General features: G+C 42.5%; 1 protein-coding gene across 1 annotated transcript in view; it reads left to right on the forward strand.

The window, feature by feature from the left end:
- The window catches only part of T265_04393 (hypothetical protein), a gene marked incomplete at both ends in the record, with an annotated part of 77,070 nt that overhangs the window by 14,213 nt on the left and 40,003 nt on the right, over positions 1 to 22,854 (forward strand). The window contains 3 exons of the mRNA XM_009169132.1: positions 14,477 to 14,539; positions 15,163 to 15,330; positions 18,748 to 19,002. Of these exons, the coding sequence (XP_009167396.1) occupies positions 14,477 to 14,539; positions 15,163 to 15,330; positions 18,748 to 19,002 (486 nt within the window). The remainder of the gene's footprint in view (positions 1 to 14,476; positions 14,540 to 15,162; positions 15,331 to 18,747; positions 19,003 to 22,854) is intronic.

The raw sequence follows: 22,854 nt of genomic DNA on the forward strand, positions 1-22,854 counted from the left end.
ATGCCACAGCTAATTTCACGGTGGTTTTCGATCGACTGTCGTCATCGTTTCGTTTCAAATAAGAAATATTTTGTCGAAAAATCAACAATCATCCGACCCGATCGGCGCGTTTTGTCATGTTAAGTCCCGTGTGTTCCTTCCCATGATATTTCCCAGTTTTCCTTATGGACGGGATTGCGAGAGATCAAATCATATTCCAGTGAACACAATAAAGCGGATAGTTCATGAAGTCCTAATGGCGTGTGTTGAGGTTCCCACCCATACGGAACTTTGAGTGACGCGTAGGTCCGACAATCCCGAATATCAAAAGGAAGAATTGGGTTCGTAATTCTACGGCACTACATACCAGCAAATGTGTACAACAAACCTCAATTGTTCACGTTTGTAGCGCCAACAGGTGCACAGGTCTGCCTCTGATCGGCACAGTGCAGTGTCAACTTCCGCACATCGAACAACGGCGAGCGGAATGATAGCAGCTCTGTAGTTTTAGTTTTAGTGTGTCTCTCAGTCACTTCAAAAGTATCCATCGACATATTTAAGAAGAATTGATAAAATAGCAAACGGTGTGTTCGGCTAACTGATATATATTGTGACTTCCTGATACAAGAACTAACCGCGTACTTACTCATATACTCTTCGCATTCCGCACCGCACACCCTACTGAGTGTGAGCTTGCAAAACGATCTGATCTCACGTTTGTCCGCTGCTCGTGAGCTTACCGACTTCCAACTACATTATTTCTAGCGTCGAATCTACATAGTCTTCTCACCCGGAAGCTTCTGTCTGGAACATTACTTCAGTGTTCTTCATTGTTATGAAAACGGGAACAAAGGATACACCTGGCTTACTTTTTCAGGAGTCTCGAATTTTATTACGCGCAGACGGTTTTACAACCGTTTACTACTACTGATTATATATATATATATATATATATTCAGTAACTCTGATTTGTTTCAACACATAGGCTTCTGATAAGGCTTTACCAACAACCTTTTCGGCTCTCATTCAATCTAGTGTAGTTAGTTATTCGGGTGCGCGTTTACTTTACTTCAATTAATAAACTCACTGCTGACACTGACCACCTTCATGGTTTGGGCCTGATGATTAATCTACGAAAATGGACGAGAGAAGCGGTGTTGTAGCTTCAGCGGCAGATAAATTGAGCAAACTGTTTCCCGGGCAGTTTGCAAATTGCGGACTAAGTTTAGCTCTCTGTTTCGGTCCATTCGTTTGTACACGTTATCCAGTAAGAATTTCAGAGTTAATGGATGTTCTCTCAACGTATAGGAGAGTAAACACAGGCGTCCGAGTATAATATATACACCGTTTTTGTATTAAGCTGCGATACATGTGCACTTTGAAAATCATTTGAATCACTCAGTGGGTAGGCCAAATCTTCGTGGGTCGGAGGGGAGGTTGAAATAACTGGTTAGTTATTATGACTCCTTAAATCGAGCCAAATAATCTTCAGAGCCAGATTTTTATGTCACCTATAACATTTATTACATATTATTACTTGTGCCTAAAAGCGGGAACAAAGGCGCTCCCAGGAAATAGGCGAATGCGATCTAGGGTAACTGGTGCAGCAAATGATGCGGTTGGGCTGTAATTGAAAGCTGAATACTGACAATTAGGGAACGTATGTTACGCAACCAAGCATTCTTGAACGCTGATACTCTGCCAGGTTTCCTGACAAAATTTGGACATGCAGGCCTTCGCGCACATACCTGCTTAATCAAAGTACGTTTGCATTGTTATCTGAAGGGCCTTCGTCTTTCGGATTTACTATATTCATCTCCATTGCGGTACAAATATATTCCACGTTGATAAAAGAGTGAAACTGAGATCAGTTTTAATAGGTCATATCGTTCTGATCAAGAAGTGTTATGGATCTCAATGCCCCTATCTTTCTTCACTTCGTTAAATTCCGTTCAAGCAAGATCTTTATTCTGAGTAATAACCAATCACCTGGCGAGGGTGAAGACGAAACTGAAACTCAGGTGGATCCATATTGACCATAAGCGGGCCAGCGTCCGCGTCTCGCTCTTACAAGCACACAAACATAACCGTGATCCCCATGAGATCAGCAACCGAACTAACATGTATCATTTCACTCAATAATTTTGATCTCGACATCCTGAAGGAGGTCGACTGAGGTTGCTAAAAGTCGAGAACATGAAACCATCCAACGTATACTGTATCCTGATTCCTACACTATGTTCCAATGAATACCGGCAGCAGCATGTTTGCATGAACGGTTAATTGCATTAGAAATAATCTCTAAGATATCCCCCATTGCGGTTTTTTTCGCTTTCAATCCCTGGAGTAATCATTCCCTTGGAGTCTGTATTGGATTCCAGCTCGTTTTCATTAACTGGCAGGAAGCATGCCAAAGACTCTGTTAGCAGCTAAACTGGTCATTACGAACTAAATAAGTATATGTTCAAACGTTTTCGAAAAACCAGTAATAAAATTTAGAAAAATTAGGATATATGATAAGAATTAAATACGGTGAATGCAGAATAAGTCCACAAACGATCTCTTCGAAAAGGTTTACGTGGTCATCTGTTTGGTAAACTGGTACTCTTCTAGATATTAGGTTTTTGAAGGCTTGATTTGAGGGTTTTTCATCTAAGAAAGTGGCCGAAGTGTTCTTGGCTGTGATTAACAACGTGAGAACTTACTTTTCTGGAGGGCTAGCAGAAAGTAAAAGGAACAACCGTAAACAGTTTCTTTAGAGAGGTTATCACCGTGGTAAACGTCATAAAATAAGGCTAATCTTCTGGAAAGCCGGTAACAACGTTCCTCGTCCGTTACAACTTAATTTGTGACCTAAACGAATATGTGCCGGCATTGTGGAGACTGAATAATCCATGACCATCGGATAGAGTTTGAAAACAAATGCATCTATGTTCGGACAAGGAGCTCATCTAACAATCTGGTTGAGTGTCAGCATGCCCTTTATTTCAGCTTTTGGCTGGGCCATTCAGATAAAGCTGAATTACATGGCTGCAAGAACACCTTATACTTTATCTGTTGATCAGGCGGTAGCTGATCTGTTCACCGAACTTGGCCATTCACCTCCAAATTTTTTGTCACTGTTCAGGACTAGTGCGTTGTTGTGTGGATCATTCAGGTTTCTCGGATTGGGAATAGAAAACACCAGTTTCCGATACTTTAATTTGTAAAAACAACAACTTGTAGATTTTGCAGGCCACTGTACTACGACGAACGAGATATAAGGAAGTTTACAAGGTTATCGTGATTATAAGAAAATTTCCGATAACGATACTGACCCGAAAGCATCACACTGATCTGATTACCATCGTATCGCCCGCTACTGGAGGCTTCAAACTCTAATGGCTCGTCTGCATAATGAACATCTACTTTCTAAATCATATCCGGTCGAATTCATATTCAGAGTGCGGTGGATGGCTTAGGAATGCTACCATTCTTTCCTTTACATGCAGTGTGTTCAACCTAGCTAACCAGAGATTGTGCTTACTTGTGCGAGGTCTGTACCTGACCGGTCCCGTTTGGCATGGAAAGTTGTATAACTCACCGAAATTAAGGGATTTGTGTGGCAAATTTTTGGATATGCTTGGGTGCTTCCACTGTTCTGGCTTGATTTTGTCAAGATGGATCCAATTAACCCTATTTGGTTTATTTGCTAATTAGTACAACAAGCAACGGTCGCTGTTCACACTTTGTAAGGTTGTGATCGACTATGAACCCAATAATTGTGGGATAATCGTTTTTCTGACCGTCTTCAATGTTTACAGTCATCTTCGCAAATGCCGAGTTGCTATAAATGGTTCAAGTGTTTCGGTGCAAAATATTGTGTTCTACTTTCAAATGTCAGAGTGCTAGTTTGGGAATTTAATCGCAAATTTCTGAGTTTTCAATCAGTTGGAAATCTACAGCGTCGTTCAGATCTACTAAAAGGATAAAACTTGCCCATCCACCAAAATATCCCAGTCTCCCACAATGGCAAACGGCCTGCTGGCACTGAAATGTCCTACTTCCGGTTACACGAAAGACCTCTACTGGGTTTCACAATGTTATTGGTCAGATGGCACTGCAAATCCGTCTGATGGATTTCCTGTACTCTTCATCCTGTCACTTCTTGAATTGTTCTGACAGTAATTTACTGATTGTAGATCACGATGCTAGAAGGCCGGATGAATCCTAGAGTGACAGAATACATTATTGATTGCGAATTTCCTGAAGCTTATGAATTATATGCTCATAACGTAGAATTTCCTGTCGTTTCCAGTCGGTTTCGAAAGTGTGTCGTCAGTAGAAAAGACGTGCGGTCACCCGTGCTCACTGTGAACAATTATAAGTGGAATTCAAAATGTAGCAATGACGCAATAAGCGTTGCGAATACCTAGTGGATACAAACGATATTGCCTTGATGGTCAACTAAGGCTATAGGCCGACGATGTAGCAACTTGTTACGTGAATCTGCGTGAAATATTTTTGTCTTTAGGATAAATGATTGGTTTGTTTCATGGTCACAAGTATTTCCTTATGGTGCACCCTGTCCGCATCACCTCTGAGGTCTAGAAAGTTGGGTCATGCCATCGCTTACATACAGACCGTATCGCCTTTAGAACCGAACCCTTCTGCCACACTGTCCACATGGGTAGTTCTCACTAGGTGATTATAGCGACGCATAACGTCCATTCAGTACTTTTGTTTGATTGCTCACCCATAGTATAACTTTTCTGCAATACTTCTATGTTGAAAATGCCTACAACTCATTAGTTACATTGAGTTCTCTATCAGAAGCCGAATTCTGCGCAACTTGTAGCTGAAGTTAATGTGCTTCGTTCTTTTAATCATAAACAAAAACCCTCTCATCCTGCACTGTATAAATCGCCTCAGTTGTGTCCAAGTTGGCAACCGTTGCGCCCTCTGAGAGTCTCCGAACGCCCTCGCCTTTCATATCCCAAGAGAAAAGCAAAATGGTTCTATCCAAAAAGATTTTCGTGTTATGAGGGACGGAATGCCTACCAAGCTAGATGCTTCCACGGAGAGATCAACCTGTTTACAGAGGGCAAAACGGTTTCTTAATTACTGTGAAAATGAAACTACTCACAAGATTGCTGAAAACTCTTCGACTACCCATGACCGGTTTCGCCCTTCTTGGGGCTCATCAGGTAGGCGAAGTCCCCGAGTTTCCGTCAACCTTATGATCTACTTGGACCCAAATTGGACTGTTTTCGAGAAATACACTAATTTGCAAATCAATTTGGTTTTCACGGGAGACTCAATTGAATCTCTCGTTTATGATGTCCTCCAGCCGAATGTGAGTAGTTTCCTTTATGAAAGTATACTGCGGTATCTCGAATATCGTGCCAACTGAATCATGAGGCGGCCTGTGTGTAGCACATTCAGCTGGAGGACATCATAAACGAGAGGTTCAATTGAGTCTCCCGTGAAAACCAAATTGATTTGCAAATTAGTGTATTTCTAGAGTACTGTGAAAATGCTTTATGAGAACTACGGTTCTGGTTACTTTACTGGAATGGCAATAGGAAACATCCATTTAGAACCTGTTGACTTGGAAACTAACATTAACAAGGATGTCATTTAATCAATGCAAAAGCACACTTCAGAGAGAGACATCCACAGTACTGTGAAAATGCTTTATGAGAACTACGGTTCTGGTTACTTTACTGGAATGGCAATAGGAAACATCCATTTAGAAACTGTTGACTTGGAAACTAACATTAACAAGGATGTCATTTAATCAATGCAAAAGCACACTTCAGAGAGAGACATCCACAGTTCAACTGTCGGCAAAAGGCAGCATCCATTCCATTGATATGGTACATTAGAATGCTTATACATGCATGAATATCTTGTTTAATGTGACACAGACTCTATACTCCATGGTCGAAACCTTGAACAGGCAGTACTAGGAGTACCTGCTGACTCAAGCGGATGTGGATCGCAATCTCAATAGCACCGTTGCTGTGAAAAGTACAGTTTTCTTCGTGCTCACGGTGCACATTATGTGGAAGACCAGGAGAAGTCGGTGATGCGTTTTTCCTTGATATCATGGAATTTGAGGATCGAATTATAGAGGTATCAGTGTTTCATAACAGTATGATACAGCTGCGTGCCAAAGTATGAAGCAGCAAGGCGACAAAGTGCTAAACAAATTAACGACAATGAAACACGAAGAGCAGCGTTTTTCGCAACTCACCCAAACGGGTTAAAATGCACACAGATTAGGTTGCACACAGATTATATTTTGCATCTTCCATGCGTTTGTCCCTTAAACGTCGTCGTTTTTACGAGAGTCGGGTGGAAGTGTTTAATTTAACGAACAATTCAGTCGAAAAATCACTGGTGACAGAAACGCTTATTTTGCCCTTGGTTCTCATTCCCCTTTCCTGTCCGGCAAATTGGAAGAAAATTTTAAATTCCATTTCTTCCCCAACAGTTGGTTTACTTTTAATCGGTTCAGAAAAATACCTCGAAAGTTCAGCTGAAATGGCCTACGCCCAAGCGATAGCGCTTCCAGGAAGAACAACATTTTAGCAGATATCTAGGTTCCGATAGCTAACTGGAAGCAGTTCGTATAGTTAGCGCAAGCTCTCGTTATTGATCCACCTTAGTAAGAAGATTAACGGATACTACCGCTGGAACTGTTATTATGGGAGTTACCTATATTTTCGTGAAGAACGTACAGTGCTAGGGCCGGGCTTGACTTTACAGTGGTCTCATGCAAAAACTGAGCATTACCGTGCCGAAAGCAGCAATAGACGGCACCAAACAGATTTGTTTCTACTAAACAAGTAATCGAAAGTTGTCCACCGAGTTGCCAGCGTCCATGGCGCCGTGTGATTCGGGATTTATGATTTCAATAGGCCGACACGAAAAGTAGTTACTCATCTGTCATTTGAAGCGTTGGATGAACCAACCAAATCGCTCAGGCGTGAACACGTTTGCCCATCCAGGCATGCTACTTCAAATGCGTCCATTATGCGTTGGTGGAATAGTGGCAACGCACTCGCTTCGAGTGTCGAATTGCCCGGGTTCGAATGGCGGTACAGCGAGGGATAAGCATTGTTAGTCAGCTCTACGAAGAGCGAAGCTTGCGTACTGTGGTGATCGGTAAACCCACGGAGTTCCAATGTGCTGACGTCCGCAGACATTCACTGCAATCAGTGCAACTTTTTACCCAATGAAGTAAGAGTAAAGCAAAGTATACGAGGGTCCGTATCATATTTTTAAGCACTTCAAATGATATTATATTAGTTGGATCTCCTGAGAGGCCTCATTTCAGGATAGTGTTTTCCCCCTCCTGAGTTCATATAAACTAATCCGACTATTTGTCAAAATCTCGTCGGTTGTCCGGATAGACTTTTTCCTCTAAATAATTAATAAATACAGCTTCAAGAAGTTTTAGTTTTAGTGGATTTTTATGAGCTATCTGTCATATTTTCAAAACAAAATGTAAATTTCAAAACGAAACAAAATGGTAAATGACAAGTGTAATTACAAAAAGGTTATTGATTTTTTTCCGTCCGCTAATAAAATGAGGCAAACTGAACGCAGAATGATTATGCGAATGGATGTTTTTAATGGACATTGTTCATCTTTGTTGTAGCTTGCAGCACACCTGTTCATTATAAGTGCTGGTAATCCACCCATGGCCATGTTTCGAGATGTGTTGAGGGCTTGAAAGAACACCATTACCAATCTATGTAGTTAAAATCACTACCGCCGTGGGCACCTTTTCCTGTCTTGCCAAGCCAAGCAATCTGGGTTTGAGATTTTATTCTGCAAGCGAAATAAACCCATGCTGAAATTCTGGTGAGGTTTGGATAGTGGCCAGCAATGTCCAACTCAAGAACTTCCAAAAAACATCCAAACCACGGCCTTCCGTTTTCTGTGTGAACGGCGTCTGACGATGATCGGTAGAGTTACATTTGGACAGGATAGAGTGCTACTCAGTCCATGTCACGCGACGTAACGCTGATAAGACTCTGGCTTGAAGACTACTTGGCTGAAACACCTGTGCGAACTGCGGCTTCATCCTTTCTGAGCAGATTACCCATAGATCGTGGCTTCGAACCAGGCTATTGTGCGGCCATTTATCTGCTGTTTTCCTTTCCAGTTCACGTCGTCGAAGAAATTTAAGCCACCAATTTGCATAGCAAAATATAGCAACCAGCCTTGGCTAGCTTAACAGTGGCACTCATCGAGCTTACAATAACTCATATGAAACTGGCTTGAACATACAAAAACCTTGATAATCCCTACCGACGGATTAGCGGATCAGGCAGACTACCGGTCAGTTGGTAGTAATAACTGAAGTAACAGGGACAGTAGGGGTCCTGACATTGCGTGTTAGTAGGAACCAAAATGCAAAGAAATCGGTGACTGATGATGGCGATGAGAGATGATTGGGGGCTGAAAATAAGGAAAACAAATAGCCTACACCCTACAATAAGAGTATTGCATGAATCAAACAGCATAAAAACGCCAAAAACTGAAGAACGGGCGCTGCAAAACTATGCAACCATCATATGGTACCATCTCATTGAGCTATATTGTGTTTTACTTCTCCGGGCTCGAAATGTGTGCTCATCACGTCCGCATATGTTTGCCAAGTCAGTGGATGATATTTTGATACGCGTTCATGCACCATTATTTTAAAGGAGCGACCAAATCACTTTGGACCTTTGTGAACCCGATACGGTAGCACACTACACAAAGGTTAAAACGGGTGAACGCCATTGGACACCAACTTAACTGGCAAATGAATGTTTATCGGAAGATATGTGCGAGTTGGTGTCCAAGTAGGAAATGAAATTTGCCAGAGGTTCGGAGACCAAGCTCATCATTTGAATCTCAAGAAGGGTAAAACAAGTAGTAGACCGTCCACAGTTTTCAGCAAACTTATGTATATTTTTCACAGAAACTTCGATACACTGAATATTGTTCCTACTGCATTCTTACTGACAACATTAGGCGTTAAAACAGCTGGGTGGAAGCTCCATAGCCTCGAGGGGTAATCTGTATTGCTACTTTGAAAATAGAAGTCTTTTCAGTCCACCACCGCCAGACTTTGAATAATTTCTTCTGCACAGGTTTCACGTTCATGAACATAAAAGCACGTTTGTCTACTAATAGTCATGAACCCCAGTCACCTACCACAGACCGACTGTCGAACCTGCCAGATTCTCTGTGCGTCGTGCTGACTGGAAGGCAAAGGAACACACTTGGCAAGTTCGACCCCGCTAGCGATTGCATTCCCGTGCCGGTTCGATTTCTTGTTTTCATGTGGGAAAGTGCACGACTAGAGATCATAGTGACCTGATTTGGAAAAATCGATAGAAACATACGTTTACCTACCAAGACTGATAAGTGCACTGTCTTCCGAGGTAGTAGCAGGGTTTCAGTGAAGCGATCAGGCACAGTATACATGAAGTTTGTGACTTTATTCCCCGAAGGAAAACGCCTCTACAATGCACATCAACCGCTGACGAACTATGTGCACCAGTTGTCAAATAGTGTACAATGGCAGTAGGAAAGACTGGTGGAAAGGAAAACAGCTACGAGTAGCTCGAACACGACCACCCATGAATTAGAGAGATCGGGACGACTCCAGTCGTGAAACCCTCTCGCGTCCTGGCATTGGATAGATCATAACGGAAAGTGAAACATCCGTGAATCATGTAAGCCTGGACTTGGACATTAGCGCTGTTTGTTTTAAAGCATTCAACTATATGTGGCGTTAACTTTGGTTGTGTAACTTACCGCGCCACGTTTCACCAGATGCAAACACAATCCGGTTCAGAAAATGACATTATGCCAACTTGTGCATTTCTGCTTTGTTTTCAGTACCGTAGTTTAATCAAAAACATTGCTTCTGAAAAAAGGTCGCTCTTTCAGAGACAGACCCATACAGGGACTGTTCCTGACCTCTGATATACGTAGATAGTTATGAGACGGTAAGCTAGCACGTGAATTTATTCCTGCGCATTTACCAACCACGATTTACAACTGGTTAGAGGCCATAGTTGACGGTCAGGTGTATGCCTGATGGCCGAAATCCAGCGGCGTTCCCAGAATCATGTAACCTCCGCGTTGCCTGTCATGTTGTATGGATGTCTGGGTCTATGGTCTGAGAGCAGAGCTGATGCAATTCTAGTCACGCCAACCCACATGCCTGTATGAAACCATAGTGTTGTCCTCAGCCATCGGAGCACTCAGAGGGCGCATGGTTTTTCGAGTGCTTACTAGTGTGAGCGACTAAACTTGTTAGAATTCAGCAGTGCCGTATTCCCACTGTCTATCCACTAGAGACCACAAACCTGCACCCTGCCTACCATGCTGGTGGTATCCAACACTGTTTGGGATTTAGGACGGTTTCAATTATTGAAAACTCAATTTTCAACACATTTAGTGGATAATCTGCTGTGGATTGAAGCAAACAAATCCCGTGGGCCTCTTACCCGAGAAGTTACTCTTTGATGACCTAGTCAAAACATGACGTGCAATGAGGATGCGTGGAGCTATATCCCATCTACCTGTGAGTTAGTCACTGCTGAACAACGACTCATGATTGGTTGGCAGGATTTATTTACTGATAGAATGGTCTTATTTTCAAAACCTGCGAGACTGATCGGTAGCGTTCTAATGGTGATTATAAGAAAGTATGAAGAAGCTCTGTGATGTATTTCAGCCTACCAGCACAAATGGATTTGGCTACAAACTGAAATCTCGACTGGAAGTTGGTATTCCGTATTCTCGACGAATAGAGAAAACGGCAGACCACCTACACTAGCGGTATGTCAATGTTCATCTGTATGATCCAAACCGCTCTTCATAAGTGCAACGTGACACTGCTTTTGGCATAATTAACAAATGCAATCCAAGCACCTGCCTAACTCGTTTTTCATTCTAATGCGATTGAAATTTTCCATCATCCAGTCAACTTCCAAGGTGAAACTGGGTAAATTCGATGGTTAGAGATGCCACTAAGCTATGGTTAATATCGTGGTGTTCGGATCTAGATAGATGGGCGTATCGTACCCTTCATCATTCGCTGATGGATCAGTTGAGATAAGACGTTTGATAAACCAGCTCATCGTTCGTGAGACGACATATTCTTGGTCGAGCCCAAAAGAATGGTTCGAGTTCTGCTCTGAATTTCCAGGCGAGATCGCCAGTATTTAGTAAGACCGACTTGGTCAACCGATAATGTCTGAGTGTCTGCACAAACCACCTTGACAATGCCATTCACTTACCTTGGCGATGGGATGATGGACTCGATCGGTTTATTTATTCATCAGTACCACTCATAAACTTCTTCCTTTCTTTTCTGGAACTTGTTTGTTTTTGGTGTGTGGCTGGCGGGATCAGGACGGGTGTTGACAGGCATCGAAGTTTGGGCTATCGCTGCAATAGTTAGAAAGAACAGAGCTTCTCATATAAAGTGGAACCTATACGGGTGCGACAGGTAACACACCCAGCCGATTCGTATACTTGAATTGTGCATTCATATTTTCTCGTTCGTTAGCTATCACCACACTTACCGATTGGTTTAATGGAGAACCGATTTGTACTCACACATCAGACTATCTCTTGTGTCTTTGTCAGGTTCTGCTGGACTGTAGCACAGCAAAAGTTATTAACGAAAAACTGATTCTTATCATATGAGTAGGAATAAAGATGTGGTGTTGGAACGAAGGCGGTTTCTTGGTTTATCCAGCACCTACCAACAGGTCTCCAGGCCACGTCTCCTCATGTGTAAACTGGTGGCAGCCATGTGTGTCAAGTGCGACAACTTTGTGTTAGTTGTAGTTGGTCGCGAGATTTGTAGAATTCATCCTCATGGCACCTTCGTTTGACACACTAGTCCTCCTGTTACTGACGTTACTGACGAATCATCATGACCTTGCGTTAGTTGCGACGGTACTGAAATAAAACTCCAATGGGGAAAGGCAGATCACTTTCTAAACTTTGACAAAAATAGTTCAAGATTCATCGTGATACTATCGTCGAACCATGGCTTATTCAATCAGGAGTTCGTCCTGTAAGCGAATTCAGTATATTCCGAGACGCCGAGACAGTCAACACGTAACCACATGGTGTGTATTCCGTGACTGAATAATGAATGCCACCAAAACTTAAGTGTGGGTTAATCACATTGCTTATCAGTCGCTGGGGGCTGGACGATTTAGTGCTCACCTTCCAACCTGGGGTTCGCGATTTTCGAATTTATCTAGAGATTTGTGAAATATGCATTAATAATGATTCGCAATAAGCATAAAACAGTGAATCCTTTTTCTTCCGGACACCTTTTGTGGCTCCTACGTTAGGCAACCTGCTGACATTATATGTATGGCAGCTGACCCGTATAGTAGCGGCGTCAGTATTGCAAACAGAAGTCTCACATCTCTTGAGTGCTCTCTCCAACAGAGCGACAGTCAAGTAAAATAAGGCTTCATCCGGTTCTTTAGGATTAGAACGTCCCAAAAAATATTGTGCGGGTGAGCATTTGTACTTTGCATGGACAATAAATTACTCCTATCCATGCCCACCTCCAAATAAAATGGATATTCCCGTGCATACTGCTAGTAAGGTATAACGCCGGGCCACCCTAGTTGGGGTTATGATTCTGTGATATGATACACTCCAACAAACAGGTTTGGCCATGAAAATGCTTTATCGAAACGATGAGACCAATATTCAACTCAAGGAAGACACCAAGACCGTTCTGGTGTCAAAAACACTTTCTCCCATAGTGTTTAGCCTAGCTACCATATCGTCCACTCTCGGAGAAACCCAGTCTGATCTTTTTCATGATATATCCGGGATGGCTTAACGAAATTAAACACTATAAGCAGTTTTATTCACATGATTTGGGTAATGAAGCACAAGTCTGATAGGCAGTGTGTAGTTAGGCAACAAATGCTACCAAGTCGTGTGGGACTTTGGATTGTGAATTTGATTGAGTTTTTCTGAGTTTTTCACGTGAACTTGAGGCGTGGTGAACTCGGTCAGTCAGGCTGTTAGTACCATTCCAATCTGTATTTCGTTCCGAGAGATTTGAAGAATTGTGACAACAAAAGACTTGCGTTACTACGCACTCCCATTCAACACCCTCACATAAGGATGAGAAAGAAAGATGGATCTGCAAGACTTCAGGAAATCGGTTGATACATTTACCTACGGATGCAGGAACTGTGAGGTTACAACGTTGATTGATCCGGTGGGGGCCTCTGCGAGTGATTTCGCTGCTGTCGATTTGTTTGACAGAATTAATACTTTTCGTGATGGAAACGCGGATATGATTAGTTTCAGTACTGCGTGGCGTTGGAGTGAAATTCAGAACCCGAAATTATAACTTTTGCCGTGATGTTGAAAAGCAAACGAAGGGGAAAACGCGGAGTGGGGTTCTGTCATTTATAACACCCGAATGGGGAAGGCGTTTTTGGTATATGTCGAACGACGGTCAACGACTATTCAGATTCCCACTGCACGGAAGTGATTCCAAGATAATTTAGTAAGCACGACTGCTTCGCTGCTTACAGTAGCGTATTCTCGCAAGGGTGCGATGGGCATTTACGATGACTGTTGAGGTTCCCCATACGCGTTGGAAGTTCTGGTATTCCTGAATTTCAGCATTCCTGTCGCAAGGTTGCTAACGAGACGAATTAGTCTACGTCTCCCTTGTACACATACTACCTATAATGAGCACATTAACCAAAAGAGGGAGATTTTGTACTGGTCATCTTCACCTACGTTTACCTTGGATGCACGCACGATCACCGACTTCCATCCACTCACTATTATTCACTGCCTTGTAGCGATTCGTTTGTTCACTCAACAGCTAAGCCCTTTGTTTGTTTTTACCAAACTGTGATGCAGTAAAGTTTGTGGGCAAATCTATGCATAATGGGACATAGCACCTATCAACTAAAATCAGTTTTGCAACGGTCCAACAATTGATGGTCCTCTTTCTAGTCGAGTTATTTATCAAGTCCGTGAACTGAGTTTGGACTGAGGGAGTTATATTGTTGCATGCTTTGCTTTTTGCTATTCAATGGCGCTTCCAAATCGCAATTCGGAATGTCAGTCGACATATTTTGAAATTTCTGCGCAGCGATGATTTGCACATTGTGGTTCGTCCCTGTCAATTCTGAAAACGGTGTTGTGTGCCGAGTATTCTAATAGTCATCCAAGTAGTTCGTACAACTCTCGTAACATTTGCGTCGAAGCCTCCCAAACCGAAAAATAGTACCTAGGCGCACTTGAGGTGGTGTTTATAAGTTCATATGAAGATGTTCATTTTAATATAGCTTGAATGCTTTTACAACGAACTTAGTTCACGCCATTGTGACCACACTTTAATGTGTTGATCTTCAGACTAGAAGAGCGTAGAAAATTATCGCACGAAAGATCGATGTGATGAAGACTACACAAAGATGGATTCCCGTTACAGTCCTGCTTATGTTTCAAACAATCGGGCGAACTCAAGCTTTCGAATCCATTGAGTTGGCAGTTGGTAAGTCAGCAACCGAAGCCTAAGGACTTTTCCACTTGAGTTAATGACTGTAGACATCATAGTTGAGTAACTTCGCATTGGCGAATACCTCCAAAACAAAACATGTCCGATCTTGTTTCACAACTTGACCAGACGATGATGTGAGTCATCAGAGACAGTCGGTATAAACTACCTTAAGGAAATATGCTATATACAGTCATTATTTCCATTATCTTCGTCTTTGCGACAAAAATTGCACTTTTGAAAAAATGTAAGTCCCCCGTCCCAATAATTACATTTGATTCACATTTAGTCATATAAGATAGGGGATACTTTTACCATTTACCTTTCTTGAGTTTCATGCGATGCGCACCGCCGACGATTCGCAGTGAAAACGAAACTGCCCTACAATACTCCCGGTCTCCTTAGCGTAGACTCTGCAGGACGAAATTACAATTGAAATTAAGCTTTTATACCTGTTTGTCAAGTTTCTGGGACTCTTGAAAGTATGCCTTGATTGTAGCGCTCAGGCTGGCAACGTGGGTGCTTTGCCTTTGTCATGTGAACTCGGCTCATAGTGGGGGGTCAGTGTTGTCTTGATAATCTATATAACCTGCAAACTGTTTTTCACCGTCTCCTTTCAGGAGCAATCATTGAGAAAAATGACGTTGCTCAGGAGTTCTGCTTCCGAAAAAGCGTCCAAGAGGCTAACAAACTTTTGCAAAGACACGACTCACAGCGTCGTGGAATACAGTTGGTACCCGTGATCGAAACCATTGACGGCGACGACAGTTTCGATGCCTCCAGGAAAGGTAATAGTTTTTAAATATTTCATATTGATCCACATACCTCATCATCCGTCCAGCTTTTGGGAAGCACTGTCAACCATTGCATGAAATGTCGAACAGAGTTATGTTTCCTGAAGCGAACTGAATAGATGGATAATATTTTAGTACATATTTTGTGACTGTGCTTCTCATGGTCCGACTACAATTGCTGCAGAATTTGGTTGAATTTGAATATCACGGCTTGGTAAACACAAGGTTCTTCGTTATGAGGGTCAATGTCTATTTACACCGTTTACCGGCAGTGAGTCGGTGTGAACGAGCAAACGGTTCATCAATGTAACATTTACACCAAATTAATCGACATGACTTCTAACGACGAATTCTTGGAAAGTGGTGCGATCCACTTCCCCTCAACTGAGATAGTTTTGCTGGCTCCCACATAGCACAGACGGTGTGAACTTCTGTTCAACGGTCCTTGAGTAACGACTCTTGAACTAAAGCCATCCACGCGAAGTCGACGTCTTCGATTACCTGAATTGCTACAATATTCTAGCAACTTTTGTTGCTTTCCGGCACAACTTCCGTCATTTTACTCCAAGAATTTGTAATTTTCAAGTCATCTAACTTATCTACATTCTAAGAGACATCAGGAGCATTCTGACAGTGAAAAATGCTTCCCACGAAATTAAATCCATCCTGGTGAATGTTCCCAAGTTGGCCATTTGACGGACAAGAAGACGACTGGCTTTCGTATGCGATCAATTGGAATTCAGTTAGAAAAAGGCAAACATCAACGTTTTTTTCTATAGAGATACAGCTTTCACTCTATGACCCATCGAACTGTCTCCCCACTTAGTTCCTACCACTTTGGCATTAAGTTGATTGTTTTGTCTACTATTTTTGACATGACAGCTGTGAACGCAACAACCCAGTATGTGTGTGTAATGCTACTACTGCTTGGCGTTTGTCGGGAGGTGCGAAGTGAAACCGGACAGCGTTATAATTCGGCTTAATTAGGGCACCTCGTTTATCCAGCGACGTGCTTCACATGTATTTGATTTCTGGTGAAATATAGGGCTTCGTTGCACATAGTAAGCACACAGTCCTGCTTGTACTGTTGCTGGTAAGGGAAACCAGCTGAATTTTGTCATTTCGCGGTAAAGGTCCCCATGTATTCTGCTGGTTTTCACGAGGATTTACGATGTTAGATTTACTTATCCCCTTGACTTATCCCCTATTCATGACCACCTGTAACATGGAACATAGTTCCTCGGATATCGAGGATTTTCCCTTTGAGTTGACAGGGCGTGTATGCCGAACACCACGTGCCATTTGGCCGTTTTGTATCCGATCTGTCTGGATTTAAATATCATTGTTCAGGAGACTGTCTTAATCGTTGTTGTCTACGTCAAGGCGAATTAGCGGCGCCAGTGAGTTAATGCACACAAAGTGTTTGTGCAAGGTCCAATGGAATAAAAATTCAGGATGGTACTTATGATGTATCCTAAGGGCTATAAATGATACTCTGGTCTTAGTGCCGCTGCGATATGTCAAATGGGTCCTGAGAAACACATGGTTTGTCAATGTTTGGATGAAAAAATACTCGTCTCAACAGAGTCGTAGTCGGTAGACCCAACTGAAAACAATGAATTCCTTCATTTCAACTTTGTTCTTCCCCTAGGAACTTGCTGCTCGTGCTCATGGCCTTCATGGTATTCCTTTGTCCAACACTGATGCGATTATTTAATATTTTGCTTTTCATAGATTGTGAATGTTATGAAATGGTTTGTAAGCTACTGCCTGACAGGTCGATTTCTTTTTAGTCTCGTACTATTCTCCGTGAAAGGCCAATGTAATGAGATCAAAATAACGTAGATTCCTTTTAAAAATAAAAATCTGTTGTGAGCTATATAAAGGCCTTGACTATAGTATCTCTCAGTTGTCATGAGAACTACTAGGATCATATTATGTGTCATGCGCATATGACCACTGAAAATTCACGGGACCAGTTGAGCAACTACTGGTAAACACGTTTATACAAGATGCATTCCTGACTATTTATGATAGCTCATTGGTTTGGTCACTTACAGGATTTTGGCGTTGAACTGCTTGACATATCTGATCGTGGCACGAATCCACTGCCGCAACACAGGTTACTTCCCTGCGGTGTGCGTGCGCAAGATCAAAAGGGTGTTGATGACGGGCAACCATTTTGAGTCTTTGATTGCACATTGACACCAACCAAACTCAGACCAAAAGTTTCAATTGCCGAATTCTCTACCTTTCAACGACTCTAGGTTACTAGTTAACCTCAGGTCTTGTTTCGTGACATCTCGGTGTTTCAGTGTGACACTGACTGGTCAGAGGTGAAATGGCTCCACTTATTCAGTTCATCATCTTATTACACGGTCTGATTACATTTCCACCATGGTAGTTTACGAAACACCCCACTGAACGTTTCAGTACTAGATAAATTTTAAAATCCACGTGTCACTTCTTAGACTCATTTTTACCATAGAAGCAAATAATTCAGTTTTCATATGATTGTCAGTCTCCAGAGTTACCATGCTGGTTAAGGAAAAGCCTGCACTGTTTGTAATTTCAACCCTTTAGGAGTTTATTTATCAGATCAGTGCATTTTCGGCTTATAGGGAAATTAAGGATGAAACAGCGAGTTCCTGGGGAAGTTTAGAAACGAAGGCAAGCCACTCGCTTGGATGGAAGAATGGATCTCAAGTGTCTGTGCTGTTAAGATGAACCAGAGAACCAGTGATGGTCCCGATGTGGTGTGCGTGAGAAATACACGACGACGGTAAAGACAGAACAATTTGGATCCATAAGAACCAGAAGAAGATAAAAGCCACAAAATTGCTCAATTCACGCACGCTGTCAGCGGACCACCAAAGTGCTCCGCTACTCAATTGCACACTGAGCTTGTCCGAAATTCCATTGGAAATTAACATTCGTTAACACAAAAATCTACTGCACTAATGCGCCGTAGCCCTTTCTCCTCAGATAGCTGACAGTAGAAGTCTCTTTTCACCAACAGACTGACCCCATTGATGGTCAATTTGTCAGACCACATGTAACGTTCAGCTCAGCCAGATATGCGAGTACGTCAGCCTACAGAAGCCGAAGCAGCTCCCAGTAAACATTCTGAGGTTATCTCTCATCGTCTGAATGGTTTGTTTCTTTGCTTTCTTCCGTAGAATTCTAGTAGCCGTCTTGTTGATGCTACTCACTCATTCACCCATTTTTGGCCGGACATTTCACTCCACAGAGCCGGTCGTGTAATTATTTCCCTCTAGTCACAGTAATCACAGCAGCCGAAATGAGTTATATTTTCCCCAATCAAGAGTCAGCTTCAGTTCCTACATCACTTTGTTGAAATCCAACAAAAGCCTAAGCCGGCGTTTGAACGATTCCCATCTTTTTTTCCAGCATGCCGTTTATTGGAGCGCCAAGTCATTGCAATCTATGGTCCGACAACTCCAACTGCTGTGGACAGTGTTCAATCCTTAGCCAACCAGTTTGAAATTCCCCACCTACAAATAGATTGGGGTTATAGACAATCCACAAGGGGCTTTGCACTAAATGTACACCCACACTATTTGGCTTATGGACAGGCTTTGTACGACTACGTGAGAAAAGCCGAGTACTGGGAATCGATTGCCTTGATTTATTACGAAGAAGAGAGTAAGTGAATGTATCCATCACTTTTCGGCTGAGATGTGGATACTTTCTTCCGTTATCACTGCAATAATGAGGAACTAACTGTAAAAAGACTCTCTGTAAGCGGTTTTCATCTTGTCCATGTATTCTGTAAGAAGAACGTCCTCCGTATTGCTCCGTATACCAGGGGAGCAGAAGACCATTCTGTATAAAATTGACGAGTTTTTTCATCTCTGCATGAAGACGTACAAAATTCCTACATTTGGGTGCTGAAGGTAAACATTGAGTTGTTAATTTTCTTGTACCTCGGTTAAAAGAGAGCTTTGCCAGCAGGTGGACAGTTCCAGAATCTACTCATTTGGAGCAGTCTGGTTGATTCTGGGTTCAAAGCTGTGCAAAACCCCGTGCGGAAGTAATGAGAGTACCGTTTAATATAAAAATTCCTCTCGAAGAGTGAATAGCCACTCGAAAGGATCAGTTTAAGTTATCTGTGTGGAAAAGTATTTTCGTACGATCTACACTGGCTGGAACTTAGTTTCCTACGTTACAGAGAGGTTCACGGAGGTCAACTTGAAATAGTCTGACGAACAGAACCTGACCAGTTTTCTGCCAGCATTCCTGTTGCGTATTGGTCCGTGGATATAGTCGTGCTGTCTCCAGCCACAGGTACATGACAGTGGGAGATTGCCTCTCAAACAACCAGAAGTTTAGCATTGATTGAAAAAGAGACGCAGCCACCCACCGAAAAAGGATGGGTGAAAACACGCCCCCTAAAAACTTCACTTCCCACTTCTAACGGTTGTCGTCGACCACCGGCGCATTGGTTAAAATGACTGGAGTACTTGGATAAAGACAAGAGTCCGGTGTTGCTCAGTGATTATCTGCAGGGTATCAGTGGCACTGAGTTGGACTTTCGTACCTACTTCCTGTAGTTTCGAATAATACTAAGTCAAGTCGTGAGGTCACCGGTTCGTAATGCGACACGTGAAAGAAGCCCCTCCTTCTGTTCACCGTGACTGAAAACCATTTCTTTCTTACACCTGACGCCAGCCTCCGGGGAAAAGGGGTGAACACCTCACCTGCGGCCTGAGGCTTGGAGCGTGGGAACTCTAGTGAATAAGATTAAAAGATTCTATCGGCGAAATGTTCATGCTAGATAAAGTTCCAAATCAAGAGAATAGACCTTACTATCTGAAGCAAACTACGACAGGGTGATTAAGGGAACAATGAGAAGCTAAATTTGGTTATAATTTCTATTAGAGAATCCTGTTATCAGCGCTTGTGCCCTCCATGTCTCAGTTGGATAGAGAAGTACGTTCCAAAAGCACATTTACTACCTGATAGGATACACATCATCAGGCGAACAAACTTTGGTGTTGGATGATTTGGTCGATCAAGATGTGCAATCTGGGGAGAACGTACTGGGATTGCGAATCACAGCATGACTTATTAATACAGATGCGTTCAGCAATGCCATTGCACGGTTCAGTGATTGCCATACTCACTAATCCAGTGAGTGAACATGGACAGGAAAAAGCCAACGCTACTAAGGCCATTGTGGTCATATATGATTGTATACCTGAGGACAGTCTTAGAAGTTGAAGGATCACGGAAATCAAGTTGTCTAAAATAGAACAAAAGTGATAAATCTCGGCAAGAGGAAGTCACACATCAGACAAGTTGAAAATCATGACATATATATTTATACACTAAATCAGGATTAGTTTTGACATCGCGATTATACAGAGGATCAGAAGTAATGTGACAGGAACAGAAAACTGAGAGTTCACTAAAGATATCTCAAGCTAGTTGGCCATAAACTTACATCGCATGCATATATGAGAACGTATGGTAAGATTCCTTAAAATTATTTAAAATAAAGAGGCATTCTTAAGCTTCGAGAACTACTAGCGATAGTTCCAACTGTACGTGATACGTCAGTTAGGTTTTACAACATCCCAAAATTGCCGCATCAGGTGTGAGAGGTATGAGAACGATTCGTTGCCAGAATCCACAGGTACAACAATGCTAATTAAACCGTGGTGCACGTCTGCGTCTCTGTTGTCACCGTAAACTCTCTACTGACGAGACTGATCTCCGAAATTCCCTCACGGCACACCCAGGCTAATGGAAGCTATAATCACGCAGGTTCAGAGTGCACAAACTCACAGTTCACGGGAACTATATATGACTAGACGTATGGCATCAATTAATGGTAGAAATTTGATGTGGCGCAACCGCGAAAGAAATTCGAATGCAGGGCTGAATCTCACTTAGCCATCCGAATAGGGAAGAGCCATCCAAATAATAAATCAGACAACGCTCCAATACTGTTTGAGATCGTGATGGAAGTAATCAACATGTACGGTTTTATTTGCTTTTGAGCCGTCATGCATCTGAACGCACCAACTGAAAATCGATATAGACACTCATGCCAATATGAGGGAATTTTACGCCATTCTTCTTCCTTCGCGCATATGTTTCTTGGTTCATGATGTAAAGTGCGATGACTTTCAGAGAGCCAGCTTCTCAAAATTGTGTCCCGGTTTTGCCCAGCAAATCTTCATCCCCAGGAAGAAACATCTCCTGCAGTTACTCCGTTACTGGAAATGCTTTGCCGAATCATTCATAAAATGAATTAGACCAAATAAAACACTGATGAAATCTGTCACTATGAACAAGCATAAATTTCTCTGGGAGCCACGCTCGTAGAATATAACCATTGTACATAGGTATCGAAACTATTACATGGGGGCAGAGTGTACCTTTTTTTCAAAAGAAGGTCTTAAGCACAAGCAAAAAAAGAAGTTCAAATAAGGCCTCCTTCCTCGTCCACGTGAAAATTATCTGGTCTTGCTGAGTGAGTCCGGCTTTATGTCTCTCCTGCACATCGGTGCCAAGTACGCCAATGCTCACAGTTATAAGGACGTCATAAAGGCTATAATACATCTCTTGATACGGTCCTTGCCTTTTATAACCCTATTTCAAGGCAGTTCTATCCTCGTCGATTCCATTGTTTGGTGACCAGAAAGCTCTTCATCAGACAGATGACCTATGAGCAGTTGAAATAAGTCGGCTTCTCTTGCATCCTCTTCACCTCCTCCTCCACATAACTCGCAACAATAACTCCGCCTTCATTTTAAGCGAATGGTTGCCTGCGTGATCAGATGCTTCGGTTCACATGGTGGACGCTCCACTCATTGATAACACAAAATCCTGAGTCACACACCGAAAGATGCATCCAGCTAATACTGTCCTGCGTGTCATACCAAAGGACGTTCTTGTCTTTGGCTGGCTGGAGCTCAGGCTGTGGTGGGCAAGAGCCTAGGCGATTGAGCAACCAGAAAATCCATAATCTTAAAGCTACGGGTCCCCAACCGTCCCAGGTGAACATGCTTACTTAGGTATCTTACAATCCTTGCATATGGCTCATCTGGTAGCCATTAGTTCATCGCACAGGATTACGCTCTTGGTGGATTGCCGTGATCGGCTTTCCTGACAGAAATCTGACCAGTTGTGAAAGTTTCATGAAGCGTCACCATCGGCCGGAATGCAGTGATCCCAGTGCTATTGAGCTTTACTAATCAGTATAATAAGCGGTCCAGGTCGTGACCAAAGAATTATCTCTTTTCGCTCAGAGTGAAAATAATCGATGCTACTGTCTGAATGCTCAAGTCTCATTCAAAGGTATTTCTAGCGCTCAAACCAATTTACCCTGCAAAAGATTCTGTGTTTTCGACAATTTGTGTTGAGGTGTCGTCCTAAAGGGGTAGTTGAAGGGTATTGCGTCTTCTCAAGACATGTTCTTTTAATGGAATGTTCATGAAAAGAGTGTATTTACGTGAAATCTCTTGGCAAACACAGTACCACTTAATA

This window comes from Opisthorchis viverrini, assembly GCF_000715545.1.
Source record: "Opisthorchis viverrini unplaced genomic scaffold opera_v5_72, whole genome shotgun sequence".
Taxonomy (NCBI): Eukaryota; Metazoa; Platyhelminthes; class Trematoda; order Opisthorchiida; family Opisthorchiidae; genus Opisthorchis; species Opisthorchis viverrini.